Source organism: Nannospalax galili, unplaced genomic scaffold (genome assembly GCF_000622305.1).
Source record: "Nannospalax galili isolate Female #2095 unplaced genomic scaffold, S.galili_v1.0 scaffold1200, whole genome shotgun sequence".
NCBI lineage: Eukaryota > Metazoa > Chordata > Mammalia > Rodentia > Spalacidae > Nannospalax > Nannospalax galili.
The window spans coordinates 829,893-843,972 of record NW_008347131.1 but is presented as its reverse complement, the minus strand read 5'-3'; the positions used below and the strand labels follow the sequence as shown (position 1 = coordinate 843,972).

Sequence of the window (14,080 nt, the reverse complement as noted above, 5' to 3'; positions counted from 1 at the left end):
GCTCTCCCCGGCCCTAACCGGAGCCACCGCGATCCCCGGGGGCGGGCTCTGTGACCCTGTTTGGTTCCTGGAGTCGGAGCAACAGATTCGTTGCGTGCCGCGTCCAGAGCTAATTCCGTCCGGAGTCAGGATTTGTGGGAGAGGTTCTCCACAGATCGAGAAAGGCGATAGGAAAGGCCGCGTTAGTCTGCCGCCGGGGTTCCTGCGCAGTCCCAGTGCGGCCTTCTGCAGGAAATGAATCTGCTGCCGACGCCCGAGAGTCCAGTGACTCGGCAGGAGAAGATGGCGACCGTGTGGGATGAAGCTGAGGTGGGAGCCGGGAGTCCTGGGGACTGGGGGACGGGGAGGGGGGCGGGTCCCCGAGCTCGGGCCAAAGGGCAAGACACTCTTGGCCGGAGGGGAAGAGATGGCTGGGAGTCAAGATCCGCCCCGAACCCGGGGACAGGGCCGCTTGGGATGTGGGCAGAGGTCTCTGCTTCTTCGTCCTGCATTTAAGGGTAGGGAAACTGAGGCAACGAGTGGGGCAGTGGGAACGCGGGGTGCCAGCCTGAGTAACAGTAAATAAGTAACCTTTTTCTTTAAACAGCAAGATGGCATTGGGGAGGAGGTGCTCAAGATGTCCACAGAAGAGATCATCCAGCGTACACGGCTGCTGGACAGCGAGATCAAGGTGGGCGCGTGTCTCAGGTGCAGGCGGTGGGACCCCAGCTGGACAGACCCGGCCCACCCTGATGGTCTACTTCCTTTCCACCTCAGTGCAGGAGGCCTGGGGCTTGGGACTTCCTCCTGGGACCAGAAGAAGAAAAAAGAAAACAAAACCTTAAAAAGGGAGAATGGACAGAAAGATTGGGGCCTAACCTGAGATGAGTTATCAAATCCCCTTTCCCAAGGAAGTCTTTAAGTATGCACAGTAATGTTTTTACAGGCCAGCCTGGGCTACACAATGAGACTATCTGGAAGCAAAAGGCAACAGACTCGTTTTAGTAAATCTCCATTTTACAAATGAGGAAACTAGGCTCAGAGAGGAATCTTCCCCCACCCCGTGAAAAAGTTATGTCACTGCTACTTTGCCTGGAAGTTTTCAAACCAGACTCTTGATTTGTGCTGCATATAGACACAGGCAGCCTGCGCTTCCAGAAAGCCTTAGACATGGTTGGATAGATGTAGGAGGGTCCCCTGGGCAGCCTAGGCCTCGTCAGTTACAGGGCCCTAATGTAAGATGAGCCAGGGTTGAACATTTGGTTTCTGTCATCCCAGATCATGAAAAGTGAAGTGTTGCGGGTCACTCATGAACTCCAAGCCATGAAAGACAAAATCAAAGAGAACAGTGAGAAAATCAAAGTGAACAAAACCCTGCCTTACCTTGTTTCCAACGTCATCGAGGTGTGTGTGTATGTGGAGGGGAAGATGAGTCAGTGGGGCTCGGAGACAGTCTAGGATGGGCTCATAGGGTTAGAGTGGGTATAAGTTTTTAAGCCAAACTGTGTTAGAGCTATAGCTCCAGAGGCCCCTTCCTAGATCTAGGCCTGCAGAGGCCTTGGAAGTCTCACATGCCTCCTTTTTTCTTCCTGGGGCAGATGTGTATAGAAACAGCATTTAAACAATTTTTATCAATCCTCTGGCGTATCAACTGTACCTTTACTAGGCTTAAGCCTAGTTTGAGGGGTGAAGTAGGGCCCAGTGGCCTTGTGAGTGGGAAAATTGTTTTGGCCCAGGCAGCCCTGAGCTCTGGGAATTGCAAGAGGCTGAATGTTTTTCCTTCTTAGCTGCTGGACGTTGATCCCAATGACCAGGAAGAGGACGGTGCCAATATCGACCTGGACTCCCAGAGGAAGGGCAAGTGTGCAGTGATCAAAACTTCCACACGACAGGTAAGGCTGGCTTGATTATAGAATGGGTAAATGTGGGGTAGCCCTAGGAGTTTCAGTGAGGACAGTGGCTGAGACTGCAATTTTTCCCACAGACATACTTCCTGCCTGTGATTGGCTTGGTGGATGCAGAAAAGCTGAAGCCAGGAGACCTGGTGGTGAGTGGTGTCTGAGTGCAGGCAGGCCTGATTCCATTGAATCAGAGCTTCTCATACTGACCCAGGGCATTGTTGCTTTTAAACTTGGCATAGCAAGCAGCCCAAGAGTCAGGGGTCTGTCTGCTTGCTCTTTGATTCTTGCCATTTCCCAGTCCTGTAGTTTTCCTTTCACTATAGATAACTGTCCCCAAGCCCATTGGGCAGAGCTGGGACAAATCTGAAGGCTTCATGCTCTGTCCTCAGGGTGTGAACAAAGACTCCTATCTGATCCTGGAGACCCTGCCTACAGAGTACGACTCACGGGTGAAGGCCATGGAGGTGGATGAGCGGCCCACAGAGCAATACAGTGACATCGGAGGCCTGGACAAGCAGATCCAGGAGGTGAGGGAGGCTTGGCAGCTGCCAGCAGCCTTACCAGCCTTTCATGTTTTTCTTCCTCACTGACTAGAATGTATCCCCTTACTGCACCTCTTATCCTTGTAGCATAGCGGCCCAAGGGTCCCAGAGAGATTGGAGGGCATGCCCAAGGCCACAGGAGGTTAGGGCCAGAACTCCACTCAGGCTCCTGTTCTTAGCCCAATGTCTATCTGCCTGTCTGTATTGTGTCTGAGTGCATGTACATGGGTATACTTGGAAGCCAGAGGAAGATGTCAGGTATCCGCTATCACTTTCTGCCTCTGCCTCTTACTGAATCTGGAGCTAAGATTGATGGCCAGCAAGCCCCAGTGATCCTTCTATCTATGCCTCCCCTCCCCGATCCCCCCAAAGCACTGGGGTTATAGGCTTGTGGCCTTGCCAGTCTTTTTACATGGGTGCTAGGGATTTGAACTCAGGTCTTCATGTTTGCACAGCAAGCTCTCTTACTCACTGAACCACACACCCAGCCCAGTGTCTTTTCTACCACATCTTCCTGTCCTTAGGAGGTTGGTTCTTTCTTGTCTTTTTATTGTTGGGGAAGGAGAGGAAAGTGTCCCTGGATTGGAGTTGGAGGGGTGCAGATTAGGTTTGGAAGTCACTGAGGGTTGGGCTGTAGGAGCCCTCAGGGCATCACTTTCCTCACCCAGGACTTCTTCCTGGCAGCTGGTGGAGGCCATTGTCCTGCCTATGAACCACAAAGAGAAGTTTGAAAACTTGGGTATCCAACCCCCGAAAGGGGTGCTGATGTATGGACCACCTGGTACAGGAAAGACACTGCTGGCCCGAGCCTGTGCTGCTCAGACTAAGGTGTGTATGGGGGTGTGGGAAGGAGGTGAGTGGGGCTGAGGCTGTATGCAATGACCTGGGGGATCCTTGGAGCCTCTTGTGCCTTTGTTCTGATTTATGCCCTTGTTCTCAGGCCACCTTCTTGAAGTTGGCCGGCCCCCAGCTGGTACAGATGTTCATTGGAGATGGTGCCAAGCTGGTCCGTGATGCCTTTGCCCTGGCCAAGGAGAAGGCGCCATCAATCATCTTCATTGATGAGTTGGACGCCATTGGCACCAAGCGGTAAGGGAGTGCTGGGGTCTCTCTCCCCCACCTCTTTCTTTCTGTGGAGAGGCTCAACTCCTATCTGTGTTAAGTTCTAGCCCTTTCCCACCTTGTTCTGCTTCCAAATTTCTCAAAGCTGTCACATTCCTCTCAGAACAAATCTGGTTGCCTCACATGTACCCAAAGTCCCTACATGCAGAGATCCTATTTAAAACCCCTTCTAGGTCACCCAGTTGCTCCTTGGCATAAGTGCTAGACTTATGTGGCCTACAAGGCCCCACTTGGAGTTGCTAGTCTTTCAGCCTTACTCTGTTCTCCCCTACCTCAGCACCCCATGGATCCACTTGGTTTTCAGCACAGCTGGCTCTCCTGTTCTCTCCATGGTTTCCCAGCCATTGTTTTCAGGGACCCTTCTTTGGGCTTCCTGATCTCTGAGCCTAGGTATTTCTGAGCTTTAGCTCTGTGGGATCATTCCTTGGTCAGAGCCAAAGACTAGGTCCTGGCTGTTCCTGCTCACTGTTTATCCTTAATCCAGCACCTGAGTTCAGAAGTTTCTCTGGGTTCTGACTGCTGTGGTTACCTGTTAGTGATACCTTTCTCTGTGCCAGTCCCTGGGCTGGGAGCCCCAAGTCGAGGCAGCCATTTCCCTAGACAAGTTGGGATAGCTTGCAGGTGGTGGTGGGGTTCTGCCTAAGCTGTGGTCTCACTGGTATCTTGGCTTTCTGTGCACTCCAGCTTTGACAGTGAGAAGGCCGGGGACCGGGAGGTGCAGAGGACCATGTTGGAGCTTCTGAACCAGCTGGATGGCTTCCAGCCCAACACCCAAGTAAAGGTGAGTGAAGGAAGTGCCACTCAGCAGTTAGGGGGCCGTCCCAGGTCACCTGCTAGTGAGTGCTACAGCTGGAATTTTCTGCTGTCTTCCGCATGCCCTGGGCTGCCTCCTGCTTGTTATGACCATGACTGTGCCTGTAGGTGGATGCCCTGCTCCTCAGTTTGTGCAGTCATTTCTCTGTTTCCATAGGTGATTGCAGCCACTAACAGGGTGGACATCCTGGATCCTGCCCTGCTCCGCTCAGGCCGCCTGGACCGTAAGATTGAGTTCCCAATGCCCAATGAAGAGGCCCGGGCCAGAATCATGCAGATCCACTCCCGGAAGATGAATGTCAGGTGAGCAGAGACCCAAGTGAGCAACAGCAGTGGGTCAGACTCTCAGTTCTCACCTCTTCTGTTCTGAGCTTCCTCAGTGTCTCTTGAGCGCTCCTCCCATTCCCATGCATGCACACACTGCTGTTTGTTACTGCCTGAGGCTCAGACCCAATTCTAGGTGCTTTAGTGATCAATTCACCTGCACCTCATTCATCCTCCCCACATCTGAAGGCACACAGACCTCTACAGCCCAGCAGGTGGGCACAGCGTAAGCATGACCTAGGGGAATCTAGCCAGGGCTCAGTGCCTGAGCTCAAAACTGTAGTCTTCAGCAGATCGCCAAACCCCTCTAAACATGTTATTTGAGACCTGGGGATAATTGTCCTGCTCTTTGGGATGTGAGAAAGGACATCATAGTACAGACACAGTGTTTAGCACAGGACAGATGTGGCTGCAGCATTGTGCTGGCTGATTCAGGGCTCTGTGGGGTTGTGATGCCATCTTTCATCTTCATAATGTCCTGCCCTGCCACCTTAGGCTGAGTTGGTCCCTAGAGTCCCAGATGCAGAGTTCTACAAGGCTAGACTCTAAGAGATCCTAGAAATAAGTTGCTCTACCATACTTTATTCTAAGAAGAGTCAGTGTGGGTAAAGGACTTGCTTACCATCACAGAATGATTTGACTTCACTGCTTGATGAGACATAGTAAGACATCTTCCCATTTCTGTCCCCTCCCAATAAGTAACTGAGCCTTGTGATATCTGTCCTTTCTCTAGTCCTGATGTGAACTATGAGGAGCTGGCCCGTTGCACTGATGACTTCAATGGGGCCCAGTGCAAGGCTGTGTGTGTGGAGGCGGTAAGTGGAAAGGAAGGATGGGTGGGTAGGTTGCTTTAAGCCTTGCCCCTTCTCTGGATAGGTCAGGGGTCCAGGCCTTTGGGATCTGGGCCCAGGGTACAGGGAGGCACCCTAGACTGTATCCATCTTGGCTGCAGGGTATGATCGCACTGCGCAGGGGTGCCACGGAGCTCACCCATGAGGACTATATGGAGGGCATCCTGGAGGTGCAGGCCAAGAAGAAAGCCAACCTGCAGTACTACGCCTAGGGCCACCTCTGGGTCTATTCCCTGCCCTGCTGGTTCAAGTTAGTAATAAAAGGTGGTTTGTGTTTCCTGCCTGCTGTCTGTCTTACCTTCCCTGGGCTCTGAGAAGAGTGGGATGTAGAGAGGAGGCTCGTTCTCCTGGGGCTACAGCTGGGAAATCCATGAGATGGCCATGGCTGCAGTTGTCTGGGTAAGGTCCTGTCGGGAGGTTCAGGGTATACCTGTTGCCTGGAATCTTCTCCACTCCTGCCCCAAATCTCCCTAAAGCCTCTCTTCCACATTCACTACTGTGCTGGATAGCTTTAGTGTCAACTTGACACACCTGGGTTGAAGGAGCCTCAGTTGGGGAATTGCTTTCATTGGACTGGCCTATGGCCATGTCCATGGGGCACCTTCTTGATTGTTGAGTGATGTGGGAGGGCCCAGCCCACTATGGGTGGTGCCACCCCTGGGCAGGTGGGCCTGTGTTGCACAAGAAAGCAGGCTGAGTAGGGGCCAGGGGAGCAAGCCAGTAAGCAGCGTTCCTCCATGGTCTGTGCTCCAGCTCCTGCCTCCAGGTTCCTGCCCTGAGTTCCTACCTTGGGCTCCCAGATGAACTGTGACCCGGGATATGTAAGCTAAATAAACCCTTTCCTCTCCAAGTTGGTAGTGGTCAGAGTATTTTGTCATAGCAATGAAGAAACAAACTAGGACAACTACTTCTATTCTTGGGCCTTTTTAGGGGCTTGTGGCCTTGAAGTTCCAGAATGAAGAGCCTAAACAGAAGCTAGAATTTCCCATTTTGCATTTTGGTGCTCTAGCCTAGTCCTTGTTGCTTTGTTAAGCCAAGGCTTTAGGGCTCTTGAAACAAATCCTGAGTTTCCAGGTTTATGGACCCCATTTTCTCCATAGGTCTCATCAGCCCATCATCCTGTTTCTTTTGGCTGACAAATGAGCCTTGAGCAAGATCCATTCTGAAAGCTCCTCAGGCCTAACCTGTATCCTCACCAGCCCTGGAATCAGCTGTCTGCCCCGCTCCCAATGGAGCTCCTCAGCCTTCAGTGCTATGGAGTCTTGCTGGTCCTAGTCTATCTGTGGGTGACTTGCAGCTCTCCACTTCACATTTGACTAGTGTGGGGTATTCCTTGAGTGCTCACTGGGCTGCATACTGTACAGGCCTTTTTCTTGAGACAAGGTGTCATGTAGTCCAGTCTGGCCTTGAACTCAATATGTACCTAAAGTTCACTTTCAATTTCTGATCCTCTGTCTGCATCTCTCAAGTGTTGAGATACAGGCTTGTTCTGCCACTTCTGGTTTTATGTGGTGCTGATGGAACCCAAGACTTAGTGCATGCTAGGCAAGCACGCAACCAAGATATGTCCCTAGCCCTTGTACAGCTCTTAATGCATACATTTTACCTAGTTATCAGAATAGCCACTGTAGTGTCCCCATTGTTAACTTATTGTGTGTGTATGTGTGTGTGGTGCGCCACAGCACAAGTTGCAGTGCATATGTGGTCAGAGGAAAACTTTGTGGAGGAAAACTTTCTCTCCCTCCACCTTAAATAGGTCCTGGGGATTGAACTCAGATCTCCAAACTTGCACAGCAAGTGCCTTTATCCACTTGGCCATCTCACTGGCCCCAGATGTACTCCATTTATAGATGTAGTCAAGCAACCAGGTCAAGCCTATGAGGTGGCATAGTAGTCAGACCCGTCAGTCAACTTTGAGCTGTTTGGACTTTGGTGGCCCTGAATGGCCTTTCAAGGGCAATAACCCTCAAAATTTAAGCTTTCTTGTCCAAAAGGGGCAAAAGCCCCTAGTCACTTCCCTTTCCTTTTTCTGCTGTTCAAGTGGACATCACTACAGCAAGCTGCTGTGGTACCTCCACAGCCTTGTCTTCCTGGCTCTGACTTCCCTCTAGTTTGACCTCCCTGAAGTAGCCTGGCTCTGGGCCTTGGATCCTGCCTGGTGAGCTCACTGATTCTCCAACTCCTGCTCCAGAAGCCTGGCAGCACAGCCATTGAAGTGTTGGCTCTGTATCCTGGTGTGGACTTGGTGCCCCTACTCCCTTATAACCAGATGGAATTTGTTCTTGACCACACCCAAGTGAATCCACAGGCACCATACTCACCTTTTCATTATAAAACAGGGTCCTCCTCCCCACCTCCATCAATGCCGAGTGCAGTGGTTGGTTTTAACTTTGGCACGTGCCTGTCAGCCTCCCAGCAGGGCTCCACACCTGGCAGCCCTGAGCATCTGCCTAGTTGAAGACAACTGTGGGCTCTTTCAGTCCTGGACTACTGAGGCCCTTGGGACAGTTATCTTATTGGGTATGCCAAAACTAGGTGGAACAGATATGCCCCTCCTGGATGTTTGGCTGCTAGAAAACTAACAGCTGAGCATTCCAGTTAAGGGGGAAGCTGATTTTTTTCCCCACCAACTGTACTAGACTCAGTGACACTGCATAGATGGCTTGTCCCAGCCAGTGGGCTACTGAAGGCCACTTGTTGGTTTCGAGAGTAGAGAGGAAAGCAAGAATGCCTTCTGCAGCTGCTGATGGGACCATGGGGAAGCAGCGCCCCCTGGTGTGTGAGGATAACAGCATTCTGAGGAAGGGGACATGGTAAAAATCCTTTCTCCTTGTTTCTTGTGGGGAGTGGGCTGGCCACAATTACAGGTCTTCCTATGAAGCCCAGGCTGGTCTTGAACTCATCATCCTTTAGCCTGAGTGCTGCTATTAGAGGGCTGGACTACTATAACCAATGCTTTTCTTCCCACCCACCTCCTTTTCTTGTTTTTTAAGACGGTTTCATAGCCCAGGCTGGCCTTTAACTCTTGATCCTCCTGCCTCCACCTAAATGCTGAGATTATAGTAGTTTGCCGCCATACCCAGATTTCTTAAATGAACTATAATCTCATTGAGGTCAAACCTGGAGATTATTTTGTGGTCAGAACTTCCTTGATAAGAATTGCTAAGAGAGGACAGGGAAAAATCATTGGCTTATAGGTTTATGAAAAGATCCTTGAGGGTGATGAAGGGCCAAGGTGGCCTAATGGCAGGCTCATAATGGTGCTCAGCTATTGGGATAAAAGGGTAACACTGAAACAAGGCAGAAAAAAATGTGAAATGTTCAGAGGTATATAGCAAGCACAACCTGGGCAGAGCACGAGCAAAAGCCCTGTTTGGCCACGGACCTTTGTGAGGAGCAGACAGCTGGTCCGGATAATATTTATTCATATCTATAGAACATGTATTTACAGATAAAGATGTACCACAGCAAGACTACTATGGAACCATTCATACTCTTCAGTGGCCACTTCTCAAACACCCACAGTCGAGTGGCAGGGCTAGAGCCTGGCTGTAGAGTGGGCCATCTGAGTCCCTGGGCGTCAGCCAAGGGAAATAGCTGGGGATTATGGCTTCAGCATTCTCCCAGTTCACATTCCTGAGTGCTGACAATGTGGAGCCTTCACCGCCCCCACCTTACTCCCAACCCAAAGGACAAGGGGCCTGAGCAGAGAAGGGTGGCAGGGCATGTCTGCTGGACCCTGTGCTGGCAGGAGCATCCCTGAGTTGGACTGGGAGGCCTCTAGCCTGAGGCTGCCTGCTACTCTGCAGGCTGCTGTTGGGCAGCTAAAGTGGCAAGCACTTCCGGTGCTGCCAGGGAGCATTTGCTGGGTCAACAGGTGCTGGCCAGGCAGGCAGCCCTGAGGAAAAAGTCCTAGAGCAGCTGCCTGCTCAGTGCTCTGTGGGCCAGGGCTACAAAGCACCCACCTCCCTTTTCTTTGGCTATAGAAGTGGTGCAGGAAGGGCTGGGAAAATGGACAGCAGAGAAATGCTGCCCAGCCTCTGCCCCTAGGCTGCTCAGGGCCCAGATCTATGAGCAGAGGTTTAATTACTCCCTCAGGCTATAGGTCCAGGAGGGACAACTTTGGGGTTCTCTGCAGTCCTGGGCTCCTTGCCCGCTCTCCTTGTGGAGTGCCAGGTGAGGCCTGTGCTGGGGCAGGTGCTGTGCAGGGCCCTGGGCCCTACACACAGGGATCACAGTGTCGGTCTCACACACACACCTCTGGTCACACATGCACATCACACACACCGTCCTTGTCTAGTGGGAGGCTGGTTTTCATGACATTCGCCCTCCACCTCTCACACACATAGTCACAGAACAAATCGGAGTCTTATTGCTTGCTATGCAGTGTGGGGTGTCAGCGATGGCTACTCAACGAAGAATGAAAGCAGCACCATCACCATGATGCCAGAGCAGAGCAGCAGCACCTGCTGGAGGGAGTGCCTGTGGGGAGACAACTGGCTCAGAGGGCGGAGGTAGGGTGGGCAGAGGCTGGAGCTCTCCTGGGCCCCCATCAGTGGCCATCCCAGTGGGTCACTCACCATGGGTCTTCTTCTTCCAAGAGGTCAGGCAACACGTTCACCAGGGCAATATAGAGAAAGCCTCCAGAGGTGAAGGGCAGGATCCAGGCCACTGTCTCCTCTGTAGAGGAGGATGCCCAACTGGCTGTGAGTCTAGGGACTGTATATGTCCCACTCCCTCCCTAATGGGAGAACAGTCATGCCCAGGCCAATAACAGCAGCAAGGCAGCTGTACTATTTGGCTGTTATACCTCTGTTGAATGCCACCACCCACCATGCCCGTACCTACTCCTTTGGGGGACTGTGTACAGATGGCAAAACAGGCACCCAGCAGGCCCCCCAGTGCTGTTGAGAACTGAAGCTTAGCTGCAGTCCATCGGTCAAAGCCAGCCCGGAGCAGGATAGCAAAGTCGCCCACCTGAGGGGAGGTGAGATGTTCACCCTGGGCCACAGCTGGACCAGATTACATGGATACCCACTTCCTACCTCAACCCTGCCCCTGGGCCAATACCAAAGAAGCTGTGACTACAGCCCATCTCTGCTGGGAAGGCCCACCACAAAGCCCTAGCTTTGTGTGAGTTCTACACACGTGGAGCATGAGAATCCTGGATCCTTGGCTCTGAGCTCACCCTCTGGGGCACTTACCTCATGGGGGATCTCATGTAGGAGGATGGCCATGGTGGTCAGAAGCCCAATCTGCAGAGACAAGAGCCTGAATCTGTGGGGCCTTTTCTGGGGAACCAGGTTTCCCCCATACCCACTCCCTCTGCAGCTATGTACTACTCTGCCCTGAGCCTGCTCTGAGCTGGACACTGTTGGCTATGGGAAAGACAGCAGCAACTAAAGGAGATAAGGAGCCTCATGGCACTAACAGTCTTGATACTGCAACTTGATGTCATCCACAAATGTGCTGGGCTGCAGTCATAGCTACCTTGGGATGTATGCAGTCTGCAAGCTGTGCATTATTGAGACAGGATTGTGAAACACAAACACCTGTGTGGCTCATGTGGCACCATGCTATGAAGAAGATGGGACTGGGTGCCCTGGAACAGGTAGGGAGAACAGGGGCCTGACTTGAGGAGGAGTACAGCAAATGCCTCTTAGGAGTTGAGGCCAAAGGGATGAGGAATCAGATATTCCAAAGGACATTCCATACAGAATGTCCATACAGAGGGAACAGCAAAGCAGGAAATAATGTGGCCAGTTCAAGTATATAGACCACTAGGGCCAGAGCATAGAGAGCAGGAGGAGGAGGTGAAGGGAGAAACATCTATAAGCAGACAGGGCCGATTTAGGAGCTTGATAGAGGAAGCCTAACAAGGAGTGCAGGAAACCAGAATAGTGACCTGAGACAATGGTGGGGAAGAGGGTTGGAGAGATGGCTTAGTAGTTAAGAGCACTTCCTGCTTTTTCAGAGGACCCAAGTTGAGTTCCCAGCACCCACATCAGTGGGCTCATAATTACCTATAATTCCAGCTCCCTGGGATCTGATGCCCTCTTCTGGCCTCTGTGGGCACTCACACATACCTGGCATGTGTATACACACACGCACACACGCACACACACACAGAAAAAAATTTTTTTGAGACTGTCTCCCTGTAGCTCCAGCTAGCCTGGAACTTGCTATGTAGACCAGGCTGGCCTGGATCTCACAGATCCACCTGTCTCTGCCTCCCAAGTGCTGGGATTAAAGGAGTATGCCACCACACCAGGCAATCAAAATCTTTGAAGAATAATAAAAGGTGCAGGGAGACAATGAAGAAACTATGGCAGCATTTCAGAAATGACGGAGGACAGGGGACTGCAGAAGGGAACTGGTAATAACAGTAAGTAGTACAGGCTCTATATTTTGGAAGTGGATCCAATTAGTCAACAATGGCATTATCATTCCCATCAGAAATGCCAAAGCCCCACCTGCCCAGCCTCTACTTACCTTCTTGCTCACAAGGAAGCTGGCAGCCACAGCCAGCCCATGAGTGAAGTTGTCTATGGTGTTAGCCAGCAGGTTGAGATAGCCACTGACCTGGGTAAGGGAAGAGAAAGCCAGGCTGAGCTGGTCAGGCAGGGCTGAGCTGGCCATTCAGCTTTACAGCTGCAGGAGGGGGGCCCTCCGGGGCCACTCACTTTGAGGTTCCGGACCACGGCTCTCAGGCCGGGCTCTGCAGCCGGCTGGGCCAGACAGTGGCCTCCATTGAGCGCGGCAGCAGTGGGGTCTTTGCTGGGGGCCTAGGGCCAGGAGAAGGAGAGAGAGGTGACATTAGATGCCCCCCACTCAGCCAGGCAGACAGAAGGGGAGAGTGAGATGGACAAGAGACACAGGGGTACCTCTTATCTGGCTAGACTTTGCTGCTCTATCAGCTGAATTCCCCCAAACTCATTAGATACCCAATCCCACAATGCTGTCACTATCTGTCTATCAGATCAAACTACCTCAGAGGCTGATGCAGTCACTCTCCAGATCCTTAAGAAGTTGGCCCACCCTCCACAGTTCCTGGGAAAGAGGCCCAGGAGACCCCTTTTTTCCAGGGCTTAACAACTCAGACCTTGGGCCTCTGCAGGCCCTGGATACGACTCCAGAACACAAGCAGACATATCTATGCTTTGGGTTGGGGCTCACCTGGCTGGGCCCCTCCTTCTCCTTGCTGTTCAGGAACATCTTCTCCAAGGCCAGGAAGGTCAGGAAACCAGCAATGACCCACAGCCCAAGCCGTTGCTGTTGCTGCAGGCTCTGCCCCTCACCACCTGCAGAGGGAACACTAATAGGTCATGCCAAGCCAGTGGCTAGGAGGGGGCCATCTGGAATGGGATTTAGGGCAGGGCTGTGTGGGGGAATACAGCAGGGGTGAAGAGGTATGGGGATTGAGGGTGTTATGTGTGTGTGGCTACAGGCTGGAGAACTGGGAGGAGGGACTGGCTGAACAGGCAAGCTCTGGGACTTCCACAGAGGTCAGGGTGTGGGGCTCAGACAACAACATTTCCCTTTCAGACAAGTTTCCTGCTGGCTCTCCCTATATCTCTCTCCCAGACCCTGCAGAGCAGACAGGGCCTAGGCTAACCTTAAATATGGACACCAGCTCTCCATTCTGACCCTCCTGGCCCTGCTTTGTGCCCTCACTCACCAGCACTGATGCTACACGTGTAGGCCCATGCTTCTGGCAGCAGGTGCAGAAACACATTGCCCAAGAGTCCCCCCAAGGCAAAGCTGAGCAGCTGCTTCAGGCGCCAGGCCCCCGCTGCAAGGCAGAGAGGTGAGGTCAGGGTTGAGCCCCTGGAATTACTGGCTCCCAATTCACCCAGCTCACTGGCTTTCTAGACTGCAAGCCTCCAAAAGCTGGATATGGGCAGCTGTTCTTCAAGGTCTCTCACGCCATAGGCCCAGCAAGGGCTGGGTGCTCAGGAGGAACACACCACAGCCTTAAGATCCACTATAGATTCACTTACTACTGCACACTGGTTAAGAGATGATTTTTGATCCTTGGTAAGTCTCAGCTCCCCAGTTCATCAACCAGCAACCTGCAGATACCTTCTTACTAATTTTTATTTTATGTGTAGAACTGTTTTGCCTGCCCTATATGTAAGTGCACCTATGTTATGCATTGCCCACAGAGGCCAGAAGAAGGCATCGGATCCCCTGGAACTGGTGTTAAGGACAGTTGCTAGCCACTGTGTAGGTGCTAGGAATTGAAGCCAGAGTTCCTCTCCAAGAGTAGTCAGGGCTCTTAACCCCTGAACCATCTCTCTAGCCCCTGCAGATAACTTCTGAGGCCACTCTCCCCAGGTATAAACTGGATCTTGTCAGAATTAAACATATAGAGCAAGTGCTCATTAAATGGGAGTTTATCTCCTTGGTACTGTTACCCTCAGAAAAGTGACAGAGATTTGAGGACTTTTACTAACTTGCACATCTACAATTGGAAGTGTCCTATGACAGCCAAATTCAACTCATTGGTTAGAGAGAGCAACTGAGGTCTAGAGAACAGAGACAGCTG

The 14,080-nt window shown here is 52.0% G+C and overlaps 2 protein-coding genes across 8 annotated transcripts in view; one reads left to right on the top strand and one right to left on the bottom strand.

The window, feature by feature from the left end:
• The first annotated feature begins 6 nt into the window (after positions 1–6).
• Positions 7–6,300, top strand: Psmc3 (proteasome 26S subunit, ATPase 3). 3 transcript variants are annotated; one of them, XR_607629.3, is made up of 13 exons: positions 68–309; positions 587–670; positions 1,258–1,383; positions 1,767–1,871; positions 1,964–2,026; positions 2,270–2,407; positions 3,107–3,250; positions 3,363–3,511; positions 4,229–4,325; positions 4,515–4,660; positions 5,415–5,496; positions 5,634–5,796; positions 6,286–6,300. XR_607629.3 is itself a non-coding variant. In XM_008843610.3 (12 exons), the coding sequence occupies exons 1-12, from the start codon at positions 235–237 to the stop codon at positions 5,742–5,744; spliced, it is 1,320 nt and encodes a 439-aa protein (XP_008841832.1). In that variant the 5' UTR covers positions 7–234; the 3' UTR covers positions 5,745–5,813. The 3 variants fall into 3 exon arrangements, 2 of the variants coding, with proteins under 2 accessions (XP_008841832.1, XP_029424426.1); XM_008843610.3 differs by lacking the exon at positions 6,286–6,300 and having other exon boundaries at positions 7–309; positions 5,634–5,813; XM_029568566.1 differs by lacking the exons at positions 68–309; positions 6,286–6,300 and adding an exon at positions 397–497 and having other exon boundaries at positions 5,634–5,813.
• Positions 6,301–8,904: 2,604 nt separating this feature from the next.
• The window catches only part of Slc39a13 (solute carrier family 39 member 13), an 8,482-nt gene continuing 3,306 nt past the window's right edge, over positions 8,905–14,080 (bottom strand). The window contains exons 3-10 of one of the 5 annotated variants that reach the window (XM_029568570.1): positions 13,211–13,324; positions 12,709–12,833; positions 12,216–12,317; positions 12,025–12,114; positions 10,737–10,787; positions 10,381–10,509; positions 10,113–10,273; positions 8,905–10,014 (exon numbers count right to left, since the gene is read on the bottom strand). In XM_029568570.1, coding sequence (XP_029424430.1) covers positions 9,939–10,014; positions 10,113–10,273; positions 10,381–10,509; positions 10,737–10,787; positions 12,025–12,114; positions 12,216–12,317; positions 12,709–12,833; positions 13,211–13,324 — 848 coding nt within the window. In that variant the 3' untranslated portion in view covers positions 8,905–9,938. Of the gene's footprint in view, positions 10,015–10,112; positions 10,274–10,376; positions 10,510–10,736; positions 10,788–12,024; positions 12,115–12,215; positions 12,318–12,708; positions 12,834–13,210; positions 13,325–14,080 lie in introns of all 5 variants that reach the window. The other 4 variants (XM_008843615.3, XM_008843612.3, XM_029568572.1 and 1 more) reach the window with 4 other exon arrangements.